The sequence below is a fragment of the Macaca nemestrina genome, chromosome 4 (genome assembly GCF_043159975.1).
Source record: "Macaca nemestrina isolate mMacNem1 chromosome 4, mMacNem.hap1, whole genome shotgun sequence".
NCBI classification, from domain to species: domain Eukaryota; kingdom Metazoa; phylum Chordata; class Mammalia; order Primates; family Cercopithecidae; genus Macaca; species Macaca nemestrina.
In genome coordinates, this window is record NC_092128.1 from 91,479,099 (window position 1) to 91,498,886 (window position 19,788).

At 38.9% G+C, this 19,788-nt stretch overlaps 1 protein-coding gene across 1 annotated transcript in view; it reads left to right on the forward strand.

Moving 5' to 3' along the window:
• Positions 1-6,178, forward strand: part of LOC105475664 (ATP binding cassette subfamily B member 5) — a 126,959-nt gene extending 120,781 nt beyond the window's left edge. The window contains exons 26-27 of the mRNA XM_011731124.2: positions 3,527-3,673; positions 5,926-6,178. Of these exons, the coding sequence (XP_011729426.2) occupies positions 3,527-3,673; positions 5,926-6,123 (345 nt within the window). The 3' untranslated portion in view covers positions 6,124-6,178. The remainder of the gene's footprint in view (positions 1-3,526; positions 3,674-5,925) is intronic.
• The last annotated feature ends 13,610 nt before the right edge of the window (positions 6,179-19,788 follow it).

Below are 19,788 nucleotides of genomic sequence, written 5' to 3' on the forward strand. Positions count from 1 at the left end.
ATCACAGGCACATGCCACCACGCCTGGCCAATTTTTGTATTTTTTGTAGAGATGGGGTTTCATCATGTTGCTTAGGCTGGACTCAGGCTCCTGGGTTCAAGCAATTTCACCCACCTCGGCCTTCCAAAGTTCTGGAATTACAGGCATAAGCCACCACACCTGTCCTAACTTTTATTCTTAAATTGTTTATTGTCTTCTATTCTTTTTATTGTACCAGTTCTCACATTTACTCAAAACTACATGCTGCAAAGATCCATTGTGCAAACTTTTTACAACAGGCTTTGAAAACTAAGATGTTATTTCCTTTAACTTTTTTTTAAAAGAGTAGCTTATTTTTCAGTATTTTAAATTTTAACTTTAATTTACCTTCATGTCTTTGTTCCCCCAAAAACATGTAGAACCATAAGGAAACCTGATACCAAAATAAAATTGTTTAAAAAAATCAAATCAGATAATTCCTAGAAAAACTACATATTACTAAATGGCTTCAGTTAGTACCCTGGATAGAACAAGGCTGCCCTCTTATGCTCAGTTGGCTGGGAAAAAGGAAGAGAGGAAGCCAGCCACTCATTCCCCAGCCCTTCTGGGAACCAAGAACTGCGCTGATGAAAATTTGCTTGGTGGCAAAACGATGTGAGGATATAATATAGTCCTTTATTTATATTTATCCCACTTAGAATAAATAATCAAATACATCTGCACAAAATTCATGTATTTGATTACCAGTTGCTTCCCCAGATCCTTCTGGGGGTGTTAAATAATATATTATCTATTAAATATAGTTAATATATCGCATATGTATAATATGTAGAATTTTTTCTTCTAAGATTGAAAAAAAATCAGAATTATTAAATATATATAACTCTAAGCATTTCGGTAAGGAAGTGTGGATCTGTGTAACAGCTCAAACCAGAAGGGTGCAGAGCAAGCAGTCAACTTAGAACATGCTGAGAGTAATATAATGCATCTACCACATATCTCATAGAAATATCCCACAGGCATTTGGAAATACAGGCCTGGGGCATAGGAGAGAAGTGGAAGCAACACCACCTTGATCTCAGGGATCCTCTGAGACACACACCAGGTATGATTCTCTCTTAATCTTCACAATATCACCCAGTGGCAGCTCCCAGTCAAGCCACATCCTTAAGTAGGACTTTGACCTCTGGAACCACCCTGAAAATCCAACCCAGTGCCTGCAGGGATTCTCCAGAATGCAGTTGCTTTAGGATTGACTCTGGTGTTCCCCTAGGACGCAACTGACTTTTAGCTCCAGGCTCATATTAAGGAGCCATTACCCCTTGAGTTTCTCATAAAAGAGGTGATTTTGGGGCACTCACCATCCCAGTGATTCCCAGAAAATGGATTCAGATTTTTGGCTAAAGAGAAACTCTGTGGTTCTTTGTTTAAAAAAAAAAAAAAAAAAAAACAAATAAAAAACCTTCAGTTTCAATATATGCAAATGTTTTTAGGTAGCTATTGAGACAATGTGTATATCTACATTTGTAATCTGTTCTGCTTAACAGTGGGCAAAACATCTGAATTTAGTTTTCATCCAATATGTTCTTTAAACTTACACTCTCCTACAATCCAGAGAAGGCCAAAAACTGCAAAGTGATTCCTAAAGTAGTTTTGAATCTTCTTCAGCTGCCCTAGAAGAATTCACGTACAGTTTAAGCGAGGCTGCAGAAAGGGCTACGAGCTCATTATCATTCCCACCTCCCTTCCCAATGTTTAGTTTAAGATTTAAATGACAAGTTGATGGGTGCTGACGAGTTGGTGGGTGCAGCACACCAACATGTAACAAACCTGCACGTTGTGCACATGTACCCTAGAACTTAAAGTATAATTAAAAAAAAAAAAAAAAAAATTGAATCCCCTCATTTAAGTATGAGCTTTGCAGCGTTTGGAAATGAATAGCAGACACAGTTTTACCTGTGGTTCCAAATTTAACAAAATGCATTTTGGGAGGAAGGGGCCCAAGCCCTGCTAGTAGTCCCAGATAAATCACAGAGAAAACAGTGAAAGTCTGTGTTCTTTGTAGAGCATTCACTTCAGAGAAGATATTTTTACTGGGCTTTAGTAATTCAGACACCTGTTGTTTGCTATAAAACATGCACCTATGCATGTTACATTGAAAAGTAAGCTTTGAGATGATGTAGACACATTTTGTTATAAGGTTATACTACAGGTTCGCGACACCCACTCTGTCCAAAATGCACTTCCTGATGCAGTCAGATGTGGAGAGAAAGGCAATTCCCTCAAGCTTCTCTAGGTTACCAACACAAAATGAACAGCTAGGAATCACATGCTGCATGTGAAATGCTGCTACAGATTACTCTTTCCCGCTCTACCCTTGGACCAGCTTTCTCAATGGAGCTAATCCATCTACACATTCTTGTCTAGGTACCAAGGATTTATGTTTCTTACAAAAGTGCCAAGGGCCACTAGAAAGCAATGTGAAGCCTTGAAAGGAAGCAAAGTCAATGGGACAATCTAAAAAGCAGGCAAGAACCTGCTTACCCCAACTGTACTGACCAACTGTGATTCAGAGGACCATGATGGTTTCAAGATTTGTGTGAAATTTTCTTTACCCTTCCATGAAGGGAAACACTGGAGAAATTGGGTTATTAGTAAGTAGTGGAACTATGAAACACTGTGAAGTGCTAAATGTCACCATTACTATGTAGTGGCCTGAAAAGGTGAATAGACTGTTTCAAGATGCCAACCTGGCTGGGCGTGGTGGCTCACGCCTGTAATCTCAACACTTTGGAAGGCCAAGGCAGGTGGATCACGAGATCAGGAGTTCAAGACCAGCCTGGCCAACAAGGTGAAACCCCGTCTCTACTAAAAATACAAAAATTAGCCAGGCGTGGTGGTGGGCGCCTGTAATCCCAACTACTTGGGAGGCTGAGGCAGAGAATCGCTTGAACCCGGGAGGTGGAGGTTGTAGTGAGCCGAGACTGCGCCACTGCACTCTAGACTGGGTGACAGAGCAAGACTCTGTCTCAAAAAACAAAAAAGATGCCAACCTAACTCATTCCCAGAAAGATGCATGTACCACTGAGACTCCCATCCCAGCATCTGTAACGAGGTGCCCACAGAGGCTTAGCAAGAGCCACAGTGATGAAACCTCATAATTTCCTGTTGTTTTACTACTGTGAATCATTTTAACCTGAAAATAGTAGGTAATATAACTTAATGGAAAAGTATTTGTGTTTACTATGAACTTGTTTCTTGCTGATAATTTTTTTCTTATGCTTTAATTTGAAAAATTTCTTTGTGGAAGCATAATGGCAGAGGTCTGCTGTCTGTGATCAGATTGGATATGTAAATGAGATGGTAGTGTTTACTGCGGCTTTAGCATTTATTTGCAACAAAGCCCAAGAATAGATTTCAACATTTGTTGGGACACAAATTTTCAAGAGTAGTAAAATTTGAAATATTTAGATGGTTCTCGCCCACAGTTGCCATGCTAATTTAAATAACCAAGACTTGCTTTCTTAATTGCATCCTCCTACAATAGAAATACAACACACAAGTTGGACTGAAAGGAACACAGCTTTCTGGCGGCCAGAAACAAAGACTAGCTATTGCAAGGGCTCTTCTCCAGAAACCCAAAATTTTATTGTTGGATGAGGCCACTTCAGCCCTCGATAATGAGAGTGAGAAGGTAACATCATTTTCTTTAATCTCAGAATATAATACCAAATATAAGCATCCAATAACATGGAAGAAACCAAGGTAAGTTTGGAAAAACAAAGGCCTGGAAAAAATTGTAGTTCTAAGGTCACCAGTTCCCAGTAAGGCTTTGGGCCTTTACAGAAAGGTCAGTAGGTGGTGGGGAGGTGGCAGAGAGTTGAGACAGAGGGAATCTCATGTTCCAGAAAGGTTTTCTCACTCAAATTTGTCTCATTATCAAAAGTGGACCAATTTTTGAAATGTTTTTTCATTCAAGGAAAGAGCCCAAGAAAAATAACTTTTCAATTTTATTACTATTCCAGTGATGCCAAACAAACTAATAAGGTAATTTGTATGGGTAAAAGAGTAATCTACACTGCAGTATCAGAGCCTGAGAGTTATTCTACCTTCGACAGACTCAGCCTAGTTTGAGCAGGAAACAAGGAGGCAAAGGGACACATGAGAATATACTTGCACAGCAAGCTTCTCCGGCTGTTTGATTTTGCTATGTCCTTTATCCCCTAGGAGTTTCTTGCACATGTAGGCACTTATTTAGTAAACGAACATTGGTTAAATGAATGATAATCATTAACATTTATAGAGTATGCATTACATGCTATTATGTCAGTCTTCACAACAACATGACAAATGAGCTTCTTGTATTAGCATGCCCATTTTACAGATTAGCACACTAAGGCTTAGAAAGATTAAGTAACTTCTCTAAATTTTTTTTTTTTTTTTTTTTTTTTTTAGACGGAGTCTCGCTCTGTCGCCCAGGCTGGAGTGCAGTGGCCAGATCTCAGCTCACTGCAAGCTCCGCCTCCCGCGTTTACACCATTCTCCTGCCCCAGCCTCCCGAGTAGCCGGGACTACAGGCGCCCGCCACCGCGCCCGGCTAGTTTTTTTGTATTTTTTAGTAGAGACGGGGTTTCACCATGTTAGCCAGGATGGTCTGGATCTCCTGATCTCGTGATCCGCCCGTCTCGGCCTCCCAAAGTGCAGGGATTACAGGCTTGAGCCACCGCGCCCGGCCAACTTCTCTAAATTCTAATGGAGGGTGTCTGACCTAAGAGCCCAGGCAGTTAATCCACCCATGATTGCTACTTGTAGATGATTATTATTCTTGATTCCCAAAGTGACAGTGTGTTATGAAAAATAAACAACGACTAACTTTTGGGATCAGACATATCTGGGCTGTAATCCTCACTTCATCAGTTACTAGCAGTATGACCTTGGCCTAACCTCAGTTCAGTTATCAGAAAAATAAAAATACTCTCATTTTATGAGGTTATTGAAAGAATTTAAATGAGATGTCCATATTGGGAACATTTTATACATTCAACAAATATGGGTTTTCACCCTCCACTCCCACTTTCTCTATATAGCATCATAACCTCACTCTTGGCTGAAATCCTATGCTAACAGGATAGTTCTACAGCTAAATCCTACCAAAAACAAAACAAAATATATGAAAGAAAATTAGGGAAATAAATTAGACAATTCTACTTAGGTATACTGCTTAGAAATACTCCTTTCTGATTTTGAGTTTAGAACTACTCAAAGAAATAATAGTAGAAATTTGGGTAGTATTAGAACTACACAAAGAAATTATAGTAGAAATACTACTATAATTCTACTTAGAAATACTACTTCCTCACTGTAAGTTTAGAACCACTAACATATAAACAACTATTTCATTTTTATTCATTCTCACAAATGCTTTTCCAGCTGAAAGTCTTACATAATGTATCTGTAATTAATCTTTCTTTTTTTTTTTTTTTTTGGATATGGAGTTTCACTCATGTCACCTAGGCTGGAGTGCAATGGCACACTCTTGGCTCACAGCAACCTCCACCTCCCAGGCTCAAGCAATTCTCCTGCCTCAGCCTCCCGAGTAGCTGGGATTACAGGTGCCCACCATCACACCTGGCTAATGTTGTATTTTTGGTAAAGATGGGATTTCTCCATGTTGATCAGGCTGGTCTCGAACTCCTGACCTCAGGTTATCTGCCTGCCTTGGCCTCCCAAAGTGCTGGGATTACAGGCGTGAGCCACCGTGCCCAGCTGTAGTTAATCTTTCTAGATTTCTATTGAGTAGGGTGAATATTTTACAAGTAGGGCAGTTCCTTTGGGGACAAGCAAATAAAGCAAAGAATGTTATTAGATTACCTTAATTGATTTGACTTAGGTAAGGTTACTAACATCTAACTTAAACTGGTGATCACAGGTCTTTCTCTTTTCCAGGTGGTTCAGCATGCCCTTGATAAAGCCAAGACGGGAAGGACATGCCTAGTGGTCACTCACAGACTTTCTGCAATTCAGAACGCAGATTTGATAGTGGTTCTGCACAATGGAAAGATAAAGGAACAAGGAACTCATCAAGAGCTCCTGAGAAATCGAGACATATACTTTAAATTAGTAAATGCACAGTCAGTGCAGTGATGCTGTTGAGGTAGCACATATTTTGATGTTTGTGTAATGCAAAGAAGGAGTACTTAGTAATTACTTGGCAAGCTTTGATCTCTTTTATTGCATATATCAATACCTAGAATCATGCTACTCAAGTACATACATGTTCTGTTCACACACCATCTGCCCTTCAGACTTAAAAAGAAGCAAAAATTTGCTTATTTCATGTAAGTGAAGTAGTGCTTATATCCTTCACTTTATAAATATATTCTAGCACATTTGCTTGTAAAGCAATTTTCTACAAAGTGAATTTATTTCCCATCAACTTCTGCTATAAAATCAGAAATATGTTTCCAGGGGGAATATTATCCAGTTAACCATGTTGAAGGTTTTAGCAAAGGGAGGGTAAGATAGAGTGGGGCCTGTGGCATTGCAGGGAGTGTCTTTAACTTGGAATTTTGTTTTGCAACATATATTACAGTACTTTTGCTAGTCCCTTTTCTCCAGACCATATGGATTTTTCTCATAATATGTCTCTCAATATTTCTCTCAATAAGTATTCACTATTTCTCAAAATTTTATTCTATTTTGTTGTTGTTGTTGTTGTGCAGGGAATAGAAAGGATTATGATGTAAAATTTCTGGGAGGATTAGGTAGCTATCTCCTAATTCACCAGTAAGTGAAGTGCCTCACATGAGCCATCCCAAAGATTCATTATTCCAAACTTTGGGTTTGGCAGAATAAATCACAGGCCTGCCTGTTCCGGAACACTTACTTACTTAAAATAAGAGCTACTTTTGGGCCAGGTGCAGTGGCTCACGCCTGTAATCCCAGAATTTTGGGAGGCCGAGGAGGGCGGATCACTTGAAGTCAGGAGTTCAAGACCAGCCTGGCCAACATGGTGAAACCCTATCTCTAGTAAAAATACAAAAATTAGCCAATCTTGGTGGCAGGCACCTGTAATCCCAGCTACGTGTTAGGCTAAGGCAGGAGAATTGTTTGAACCTAGGAGGCAGAGGTTGCAGTGAGCCGAGAAAGTACCACTGCACTCCAGCCTGGGCAACAGAGCAAGATTCCATCTCAAAAAATAATAATAATAAAGAAAAGTGTTGCTTTTATTGTGGGTGAAAATGTTTAAATGTCTTTCTCTATAATAAAATAATTTGCTTAAATTTTATATGTACTTTATCATATATAATGTGTAAATGATTTTAAAGTTCTGTGTAAATAACAATATTGGTAGAATGAGTTACCTTTTCAACTTACTTAAATATGTAATGTCACCTGGTGATTTATCTTTATTCTTCAGTGTATTTTCTTCCATTTACACATTTAGCTAGCCTCTCTGAAGTATACTCTACCAATAATTGAAATCTTATTTAAAAAATTTAAACCATTTATATATTATGCCACTTTCTTTAAAATGCAAAATGAAAATAAGATTGGGGACTTGAGAATCAGATGCATTGTTTAGACGCATCGGCACTGACTGCCACGTGGTTATTTTGCTATGCATGAATATAGAGCTCTTGGTAGTTTCTTTTCTCAGAGTAGGGTAGACAAGAGGAAAAGAGAAATATAGTATGGACATGCTCAGAACCTCATAGCAGGAGCACCTCAGGTTCCAATTCTGTAATTCCTCCTAGAGGAGCAAAGACAGTACCTGAAATGTCTGCTTACCCCTTGAACCTATCAACATCTGTCCCATGCCTACAGATATCAGTAAAACACATTCCTTTCTAATGTGTAACCCTGCTAGTTTTTATTTCCATTTTATTTCTAATGAGTTTAAAGAAAGCTTCACAGGCAGAATTCTCATCAATAAAGCTACTGCCTGCACTAGACCAAGCAACCATGCTGAGAATTGGGGTCCCAGAGAGTTTATAAGGATTTGTAAGGCTATCAGCTGGTGAAGGCAGAAAGTAGGTAGAGATCAACTACTTTTTAGGGGTTGCCACAATTTAAAGGTTTATTTCTATTTCAGACGGAGTTTCGCTCTTGTTGCCCAGGCTGGAGTGCAACAGCGCTATCTCGGCTCACCACAACCTCTGCCTCCCAGGTTCAAGTGATTCTCCTGCCTCAGCCTCCTGAGTAGCTGGGATTACAAGCATGCAACACCAGGCCCAGCTAATTTTGTATTTTTAGTAGAGACAGAGTTTCTCCATGTTGGTCAGTCTGGTCTCAAACTCCCGACCTCAGGTGATCTGCTCGCCTTGGCCTCCCAAAATGCTAGTATTATAGGCATGAGCCACCGTGCCCAGCCAACAATTTAAAGATTTAAAATTGCTATACTGTTCTTAAAGTTGTGTTTAAAATGTATCATTTTCACTAAAACAATAGAACAATAGTTATCAGTTTTATAGGCATGACTTTTTATGACTTTTTAATTCTTAATTCTTGCACTTTTCTTCCTTTCCTTTTTTTTTTTTTTTTTTTTTTTTTTTTGAGACAGACTCCAGCTCTGTTGCCCAGGCTGAAGTGCAGAGGTGCAATCTCAGTTCACTGCATCCTTGACCTCCCGGGATCAAGAGATCCTCCTACCTCAGCCTCCCAAGTAGCTGGGACTACAGGCCTGCACTACCACACCCGGCTAATTTTTGTTTTTGTTTTTTTAGACACAGGGTTTCAGCATGTTGCTTAGGCTGGTCTCGAACTCCTGGGCTCAAGTGATCCACCCCACCTGGCCCCCAACATACTAGGATTACAGGTGTGAGCCACCTCGCCCTGTGTCTTACACTTTTTTTTTTTTTTTGAGATGGAGTCTCACGCCATTGCCCAGGCTGGAGTGCAGTGACATGATCTCGGCTCACTGCAATCTCCACCTCCTGGGTTCAAGTGATTCTCCTGCCTCAGCCTCCCAAGTAGCTAGAACTACAGGCACATGCCACCATGCCTGGCCAATTTTTGTATTTTTAGTAGAGATGGGGTTTCACTATGTTAGGCTGGTCTCGAACTCCTGACCTCATGATCCACCCACCTCAGCCTCCCAAAGTGCTGGAATTACAGGCGTGAACCACCAGGTCTGGCCCCTACACTTTTCTTAAAGCAAGGTATTCTGTAGCCAAAAAATAAGCTAAATTAGGCCAGGTGTGGTGGCTCACTCCTGTAATCCCATCACTTTGGGAATCCGAGGTGGGTGAATCACTTGAGGCCATGAGTTTGAGACCAGACTGGCCAAAATGGTGAAACCCTGTCTCTGCTAAACATACAAAAATTAGTGGGGTGTGGTGATGCCTGCCTATAGTCCCAGCTACTCAGGAGGCTGAGGCAGGAGAATCGTTTGAACCTGGGAATCAGAGGTTGCAGTGAGCAGAGACGGTGCACTGCACTCCAGCCTGGGTGACAGAGGGAGATTCTATCACCCCTACTTCCCACCCCCATTCCCAGCCCAAAAAAAAGCTAAATTAGGAATTGATATTTTTATCTAAACAAACAAAATGGTACTTTAGCAAATGTATTTATTTATTTTTATAATTTTAACTTTCATTTTAGATTCGTGGGTACATGTGGAGGTTCCTTTTACATGGGTATATTGCATGATGCTGAGGTTTGGCATATAATTGATCCCATCACCCAGGTAGTGAGCACAGTACCCAATAAATAGTTTTTCAGCCTTTGGCCCCCTCGCTCCGCACTCTAGTAGTCCTTGGTGTCTATTGTTGCCATCTTTACATCCATACTTCAGCAGATGTAAATGTAAGTTTTACATGTTAAATCACTCATTAAATCTTTTATAAATTAATTATTAAATAATACCTTAGGTGTATAGCTTACAAGTTGGTATTTACAAAAGGGCTTTAAGCAATGAATGCCAGATTATTCAGGGCATGAAATCAGTGAATATAAGACATGTAGTCTTCTTATAGTGCCTTGGATATGGTAGATACTCAATAAATACTAGGTGACTCCATTTGAAAAGTCAAAAATCATAGCAGGTATGCATTACTGATACTAAAATGAGCACACATTTACTGAAAAGATGACCTGGAGGGCTTCAGTTGTTTTGCCTCAACAATCGTGTATTAGAATCTCCTCGACATGGGTATTATCAGTCATGGGTGACACCTTCGATAGTTTACTTCTAGGCTAGGCTCGTTCAAGTCCATACAAACTTTTTCTTTCCATTCAGATGGCAATTTTAATTTTAGTTAAACACATTTTTAATTTTATTTTAATTAATTTTAGCCTTTTATCATAGTTTATGAATTGGTTTGATTTATTTAATTTTGAAATAATTTGGTATTTGAGCGTACATTGCCTGATTTCTTTTAGAACATTGTGAGCCTAATTTCCCTCAAGGCTTTTGTCTAGATTGAGGCATATTCCCTAGTTCAAGGACTTCTGGTCTAAGGCAAACACTGATTTCTGCCAGTCATGACTCATAGCCTACTCCTTATTTGGATTGACCTCAATCCAAACTGTCTGAGCATCCTTGTCCTTTGCTTCTCCTCTACCTCTGGGCTTGGATATAGTTATAAAACAAGAGACTAGAAGAAAGAATGAAACACCAGTTTAAAACAATATAACAAGGCCAGATGCAGTGGCTCACAACTGTAATCTCAGAACTTTGGGAGGCCAAGGTGGGTGGATCACCCAAAGTCAGGAGTTCAAGACCAGCCTTACCAATGTGGTGAAACCCCGTCTCTACTAAATATACAAAAATCAGCCGGGCATGATGGTGTGTGCCTATAATCCCAGCTACTCAGGAGGCTGAGGCAGGAGAATCGCTTGAACCCGGGAGGCAGAGGTTGCAGTGAGCCGAGATTGTGCCATTGCACTCCAGCCTGGGTATCGCAGTAAGACTCTACCTCAAAAAAAAAAAAAAAAAAAAAAACACCCGGCCTAGAAAATCCTAAATACAATGAAGGCAGCTGTCCAGAGAGATCAAGATCTGTCAGAATCATCTGTAAATATCAGTGTGTTACAGCAGGGGTCCCCAACCCCCAGACCATGGACCAGTACTAATCCGTGACCTGTTGGGAACCGGGCTGCACAGCAGGAGGTGAGCAGTGGGTAGGCAAGTGAAGCTTCAGTATTTACAGCTGCAGCCATTCTCCATGGCTGGCATTACTGCCTAAGCTCTGCCTCCTGTTAGATCAGTGGTGGCATTAGATTCTCAAAAGAGCGTGAACCCAATTGTGAACTGCACATGTGGGAGATCTGGGTTGCATGCTTCTTATGAGAATCTAATGCCTGATGATCTGTCACTGTCTCCCATTATCCCCAGATGGGACCACCTAGTTGCAGGAAAACAAGCTCAGGGCTCCCACTGATACTACATTATGGCGATTTGTATAATTATTTTATTATATGCTACAATGTAACTATAATAGAAATAAAGTACTCAATAAATGTAAAAATGCACTTGAATCATCCCAAAACCACTGCCCCCCTTCCCAGGTCCATGGAGAAACTGTCTTCCAGGAAACTGGTCCCTAGTGCCAAAAAGGTTGGGGACTGCTGTTACAGTAGCTCTCAGCCATCAACTCTTATCCTTTAAACTGCCCTTCCTTTGTAAGAGGGATGGCTGCTCAGTGAGTCTTAAAATAATTGAAACACCAATGAGGATACCAGTGGAATAAAAACAATTTAACAAGGATAAGGTATGACACAGATGTCAGTGAAAAGAAACAAAATAACATCACACCTGTTTTAAAACTAACCCAGCCAACCTATTTTATATATTACCACTCCTTAAAACAAGTTATGGTATGTTCTCATGCTAAATCAACTTAGGTCATAGCTAATAAACTGATTTGCAGCCTACTCAATGTGTCAGTTTCATAGCATGCAGAGTATATCATAGCGTTACATATGACCTACTCTATGAAAATATTTCCTAGGTTAGTGTCAACTTATGTATTCATTGCTTTGGTTCTGAGCTCTTATTCCAAGAGCGTTTGTGAAGTGGAATCATAAATTGATAGGAAATAGTCCAGAGAGGAAACTGGGAAGATTGGAAATGGAGGAATGAGAGTAGAGGGTTTGGGGTATACAGTAGCTTTTAAGCCTTGATTAATTTCTCTGCTATTTGTAATAATTACCACAAAATTTAAAGCTCATTTAAAAACCATAATTATAAAAAATGCATGGATCAACCAAATGTCTATAAATAGTACAAGTCTATAAATAGTACCCCAACTTGCCCCCTTTTAGCAAAACCACACTGATGAAGCCTGTATTACCTTCCTAATGCTGCTGTAACAAATTATCACAAACATAATGATGAAAGAATATAAATTTATTATCTTACAGCTCTGGAGGTCAAAAGTTTAAAATCAGTCTTTTTGGGGTAAAATCAAAGGTGTCCTTCTTTCTACAGTCTCTGAAGAATAATCTGTTCGTTGTTCTTTTTCCTAGTTCCAGAAGCTTCTAGATATTCTGCATTCCTTGGACCTCTGCTTCCTTCACCAAACCTCCAACTTTCTCTGCCTCTGCCCCTCCTCTTACTCTTATAAGGACCCTTGTGATCACACTGGGCCCTCATGTATATTCCAATATAATTTTCCCATCTCAAGATTCTTAAACTTAATCATATCTGCAAAGTCCCTTTTGCCATGTAATGTCCCATGTTCACAGATTCCAGGAAAGAGGATGCAGACATTTGCAGAAGGCTATTAGCCTTCCACAAAGCCTATCTATTTGAATTTTTATTCCATGGAGAAGGCAAGCCAAATTTTGCACAGCTTTGCATTGAGTAAAAGTTCAATCCAATGTCATCATTATACACAGAAAGAGCAAAAACTCACATATCTGGCCTTCAAGTCCTGTGCTTTTTCCCATTGCAACATGCTTCTCCTACACTGATGCTGGGTCAGGACTTGGAGGACTTGGAAGGTGTTTGTCTTTCTCTCTTCACTTGTGCTACCAAATTCCTCTATTGCTGCTATTTCCTTTTGTCCTAGACTAGATTTATTTAATAAAAGCTTATAGTAAATTCTACTTTTATTTATTTATTTATTTATTTGAGACGAACTTTTGGTTTGTCACCCAGGCTGGAGTGCAGTGGCGTGATCTTGGCTCCCTGCAACCTCCACCTCCCAGGTTCAATCAATTCTCCTGCCTCAGCCTCCTGAGAAGCTGGGATTACAGGTGCCCGCCACCACATCCAGCTAATTTTTGTATTTTTAGTAGAGATGGGATTTCGCCACATTGGCCAGGCTGGTCTCGAATCCCTGACCTCACGTGATCCGCCTGCCTTGGCCTCCCAAAGTGCAGGGATTATGGGTGGGAGCCCCTACACCTGGCACTAAATTCTACTGTCTTAACATCATTATTCTTTCTACTAAATAATTTTATTTGCCAGCAAGTTAAAATGGCATCGTTAATACTGTAAGTATATGAGCTTTCACACACTACTGAGCCAGTACACTTTTGAATTTTCCTAAAACTATTTCAGACTACTGCTTCTAATGATGACCTATTTTTTTTTTAATGAAATGTTTCATATGGCATGTCACTTTCGGTACATTACCTCATTTAGTCCTCACATTGACTCTATAATGGTAGATATTATTAATACTATATATTTTTAAAGAAAACAAAAGCTTAAGGAAATTAAGTAACTTGTTGAGAGTCAGAATCTGATTCAGAACCTTTTCTTTCTGACACCAGAGCCTAGAGTCTTGACTGTGGCATCAAGGTCTTCTGTCCACAATTTATTCAGGCAAGATAGCTGATGCAGTCATGGCTCACAGAGTGCAGTGGGTCAATGTGAGGGTCAAACCAAAATTTTGGCAGCAGCTGCATGGTCTAATTAACTTAACCAGGCACACCCAGAAAATACTCTTTATATACACATCACTAAAACAAGATTGAACTCAGCTCAAGGTAGATCTGTTTTTCCTTTAGTGTTCACTTACACATATAATTCTTGGGGATTCCGATTCTTTTTATATGGAGAAAACTGCAGAACTATGAGAATTTCAAGCCAAGAAAAATGGAGAAAGAAGCACACTTCTTAGAAAAAAGCATAGTACTTTGACCATAATGTCTGTGGAAATATTCTGAAAAGCATCGCCAATGCAATTGAGCTTGCTGGGCATGTTTCCTTAGTCACTTATACTTAATTATCAAGCTTCAGTTTAATCCTACTAAAATGTTTTGATTTTTAAACTGTGTGAGTATCTGCTTAAAGATGTTAGTTTACTGAGATTTCAGAAAAGCCAAAGTTAGACAAACAATTGGGTATTTAAAACTCTAAATTCATGCATTCACTGCTGCATTGTTAGACTTAGGGGAAGTCTAATAAGCCAGCCTGTGTTTTTTAGATTTAAATGATGGAATGCCATTATTTATGAACCAGGTAAAATTTGCTATTGAATGGGGGTATTTCATCTAATCAACTTTACTACATCACAGTAAAACAATGCGTGGCTGAAATATTTTCTACCCAGTTCAAAGTCAAGAGATTTTAGGAAAATGGTTGAAATCATTACATTACCAGAGTATTCTGGACAAATGAAGCAAAAAGAAGGATGGAAGGCAGGAAGACAGGCAGTCAGGAAGGAAGGAAGGGAGACAGACTGAATATTTGAATACACTCAAACAATTTTTTAAAATGTAATACATACTAGTAATCAGCTTAGGACTGGAAGTATAAAATACTTTACCTTCAAATCCTCAGAAAACCTAAAAAAAAAAAAAAAAGTGATACACGTTTAAATGTATTTATTTATTTATTTATTTATTTAGCTTTTGAGATGGAGTTTCGCTCTTGTTGCCCAGGATGGAGTGCAATGGTGCGATCTCGGCTCACAGCAACCTCCGCCTCCCAGGTTCAAGCGATTCTCCTGTCTCAGCCTCCCAAGTAGCTGGGATTACAAGTGCATGCCAGCACACCGGCTAATTTTTGCATTTTTAGTAGAGACGGGGTTTCATCATATTGGTCAGGCTGGTCTCGAACTCCTGATTTCAGGTGATCCGCCTGCCTCAGCCTCCCAAAGTGCTGGGATAACAGGCATGAGCCACTGCACCTGGTCTACACACTTAAATTTAAATCCCTAGTCCTACAGCCCCAGTTCAGGCCGAATTACACCTAGTCTACATTAGTTTCATAAATTCCTTTAATCTCCAATTTCCTAGAGCTATGTCCCCCTGAGAAGAGATGGGTCAGTGAATAACAAATTAGCCAAAAAAAAGGGGAAGGCAGGGAACCTGGCTCTCATAAGAGGCCAAAGGAAAAGAGGAGAAGTGGAAGGTGGTCATCGAGAATCAGAGCATGGTAAACATGGTTCCCAAAGATGGCGAAAAAGAAACCTCCAAAGTAACAAAGATAAGATAAATGTGTTCCATTAATAACTCTGGGAAATCCATGTGGACACTGAGAAATGCAGAGAGAATTGTCAAATGGAATGTTTCTGTCACTTAGTAGTGGTAACAATAAGATAATGTGAAATGCCAGGTGAGGTGGCTCACACCTGTAATTCCAGCACTTTGGGAGGCTGAGGTGGGCTGATCACTTGAAGTCAGGAGTTCAAGACCAGTCTGGCCAACATAGTGAAACTCCATCTCTACTAAAAATACAAAAATTAGCTGGGCATGGTGGTGGACACCTGTAGTCCCAGGTACTCAGGAGGCTGAGGCAAGGGAATCACTTGAACCCAGGAGGCAGAGGTTGCAGTGAGCTGAGATCACACCACTGCACTCCAGCCTGCGCCACAGAGTGAGACTCCATCTCAAAATAATAATAATAATAATAATAAGAAGAAGAAGAAGAAGAAGAAGAAGAAGAAATAAGCTAAAACTATTAAAATAAATTCATATTTATTGAACACACATATATCAGGCTTAATAAGTGGTTGAGCCTTATAGGCATTAACTTACTGACAAGAAGATACACTCTATTGTTACCAGATTTTACCAAATGGAGAAACTCTGTCTGAGGCACTGGGTAGTTAAGGAACCTTACCAAGGTCAAATAGCAAGGAAGTGACAGAATGAGGATTCAATGCGGAAAAATCTGACTGTATAGGCCACACTCAGTTAATTCATTGTCCCTCTAAGATGGAATTGGAAACAGTAAGGTACTTTTGAGTTGTACATATAGAAGTAACTTGCTGTTTGCCTCCTCCTTACATTGCAAAAACACAAAGGTACACAGTTCTTCTTTGGTTATTTTAACATGAAACTAGATTTTTTTTCTGCCCACCCACACTCTGAAAAAAAATCTTGTACATAACCTAATTGCAGCTTGGAAGGCTGAGAAATACAGCTGCTACAGGAATAACACATTTTCCCTGTGACTCTTCATTTTTCTCAACCTTCCAAAAAGCATACTCCCAAGTGTATGGGGAGATTAGACCCTGGTTTCTACAGCGATTATCTATCACTGTTGAACCATCCCTGCTATCTTTATTTTCAGGGTGTTTATCGAAATTCTTTTGTTGCATTTGCAACCCACTTGCTGATGTATCATTCCTCTCTTTAGTTAAGATTTAAAAAAATCTTGATAGCTGTATCCTGCTAAAACCAAGACAGACTTACAAATGTTGAAACTGAAAAAAAAAAAAAAAGTAGTAACACATGCATTGGGTGAAGTGTTGGCTAAGGTGGAGTCATCAAAGTGGTTTGGAAATGTGCACAGCAGTGAGCACCTATCGTCCCAGCTACTCAGGAGGCTGAGGCAAGAGGATTGCTTGAGCACAGGAGTTCAAGGCCAGCCTGGGTAACATAGTGAGACTCCATCTCAAAAAGAAAAAAAAGTGGTTCCAGTTTGCTTACAAATACTGAGGCTCCTGATCATATAAATGACTTTCTAAATACTATAAAATAAATACAGCTTAGGACTGTAAGTATAAAATACTCCACCTTCAAATCCTCAGCAAACTTAAAAAAAAAAGTGATACACATTTATTTATTTAATTTACTATTTTATTTATTTATTTATTTATTTTTTGAGACAGAGTTTTCCTCTTGTCATTTACAAGTAATGACATTGTTTTAAAATTGGGATGTTTGGTGATGGGCTATAAAATTTTATATATTTTCATGTATTACCAGAAGTTCTTATGACATTAGCCTAAACAAAATAAAACCATTTGGAGAGACCACTAATAAATTATATCACAAACCCAGCATAGACACAACCAGCAAGAGAAGTGCAAACATCATGAAATTTTGATCATACACTTCTGAAATGGAAAGACAATACACCATGGTTTTTCTCTTATATCTATTGTATTTCAGGTTGCTCCTTCAGTGAAAATTGGGATCTTTGCAGAAAATCCAGTCTATCAGACAAGAGTTAGCCTTTTTCCATATTATTTTTTTGATGTAGATTATAGAGCCAAAGATAAAAAATAGTTAGTTAGATGTAATCAAGTAAATTCTTCTAAAATGTCTAACATCTTAGTAGAATATATAAACTAAGGACCCAACAGCTCACCTCTAGCTCCAGGTCTGGGGTCCACTGAGTGGCATCAAAGAGGTACAGTGATGGGCAAACTTTTAAGAGAATGTCCATAGCTGGTGTCAGAATCTCAAAAGAGTCTGTTAATCCAAAAAAGGATGAGAAGCACTGTTCTAGACAAAACAAAAACCTGTCTCCAAAATCAGTCACTTTATATACAGAATTCACGAGGAGGAGTTTTAAACTTGAGTATGGATGGAACAATTAATGAAGTTCAAAATGCTAACTTATTTTCTCTCTTGTAATATACAATAGTTTTAAAAAGACATAGGAGGTGCAGTGGCTCACATCTATAATCCCAGCATTTTGGGAGGCCCAGGCAGGAGCATCACTTGAACCTGGGAGTTGAGACCAGCCTGGGCAACATAGCGAGACCTCATCTCTACAAAACATAAACAAAATTAGCCAGGCATGGTGGCAGGTGCTTGTAGTCCCAGCTACTTGAGAAACTGAAGTGGGAGGATCACTTGAGCCTGGCAGGTCAAGGCTGCAGTGAGCCACAATCATGCCGCTGCACTTCAGCCTGGGTGAAAGAGGAAAGCCCTGTCTTGAAAAAAAAAAAAAGACATAGGTTCTTGCCTCCATTTTTTAGTCTCTTTTCAGTGTGTTCTGAATTTCTTATGTATAGTTAAAAGAAAGAGCTGTTACTTTTTAAAAAGTCTATCTAGCACAATCAGTGAACCCTTTTAGAATGCTATACAAAATGCAACATTTAAATTTACTTAAAAATCAAGTAACTCTATTTGAAGGAAAAACCAAACTAACCTCTGCCCCCTTGTAATAGTTTTAGACAAAAATAGATAAGATTTAATTCTGGGTAAATACATGTACACATACAGACCAAAGCTTAAGTTATTTTAACACACTTTGAACATTTTAAAATTATAAAACTATAAAGCCTACATATTAAATTTTTAAACAGTTAATTTTAGAGTCAGGGTAGGATGATGGGGTGATTTTTTATTCAGATGATGACTTTTTTCTTAGAGAAATAACACAAGAAATATTTTACTTTTGTTTTACAATTATAAGTAAGTTCTCAGATTATGACTATGATTCATGATCATGTGCAAGGCTGATTTTTACCCCAAATACATTACTGAACAATAAGTAGGCATTCAGTATTTGTTGATTTAATTTTTATTTTTAAACAAAAGCAAAAATGTTTTTTAAAATATCACTATAAGATAAACTTGTGTCTACTACAAGCTGGGGCTGTATTAGGGAAATCGTGTTGTTCAAGCTCATAATCCTTTTTCCCTTCTCTCCCCTCAACAACTCAAAGATTCAAGACTTTTTGGTGTTGATATGTAAACATTTCTTCCAAGTGCTAATGAATATGTCATTTTGGTATTACAGAACTTCATATTTGCAGAAGAATAACTCTTTCAATTATATAGCATTATACAAGAAACTTGACTTAGAAATAATTAACTAGATCTGATTTAACTGTTGTATGCTATTTCTCCAATGGCCATAAAATACCAGAATTTTCATTTTTATTTTTATTTTGTGAGACAGAGTCTCGCTTATTGCCTAGGCTGGAGTGCAGACACGATCTCAGCTCACTACAACCTCTACCTCCTGGGTTCAAGTGATTCTCCTGCCTCAGCCCCCCCACCCCTTTCTAGTAGCTGGGATTACAGGCAAACACCACCACACCTGGCTAATTTTTGTAGTAGAGACAGGGTTTCCTCATGTTGGCCAGGCTGGTCTTGAACTCGTGACCTCAAGTGATCCTCCTAACTGGGCCTTCCAAAGTGCAGGGATTATAGGCATGAGCCACTGTGCCCAGCCCAGAATTTTTAAGTAGATCTTCTTGTCTAGCTATGATAGTTTATTCAAATCAAAGCTATTATCTATGGTAGACATAAATGAATGAATTTGATTTAAAGGTCAATTTTGTAGCTTCATGCAGCCAGAGACCAAAATATCTACCTAAATCAGTTAATAAAGTAAAATATAAAAATCTTAAGTAATTTTTTTGGCATTCTGTGACTCATTGATTAATTGAATTTTTCTTTCTTTGCTTTTTTAATCAGTTAAAAGCTTTTTTCTCTTTTTTTGTTTGTTTCTACAACTGGTCACAAAGTTACAGCTTTTATAGAGGCTGCCACAGAAAAAGACACTTAGTAGAATTTAAGATTCGGATATGTTCAATTGAATCTATATTTTAGTATCATATGACAATGCAAAATAATGTCCACTCTTCACTGAAACAATAGGTTGTTCCCCCAAAATTCCTTTGTGAAATAATAACATAAAGTTGCATTTTCCCTACTTACTGT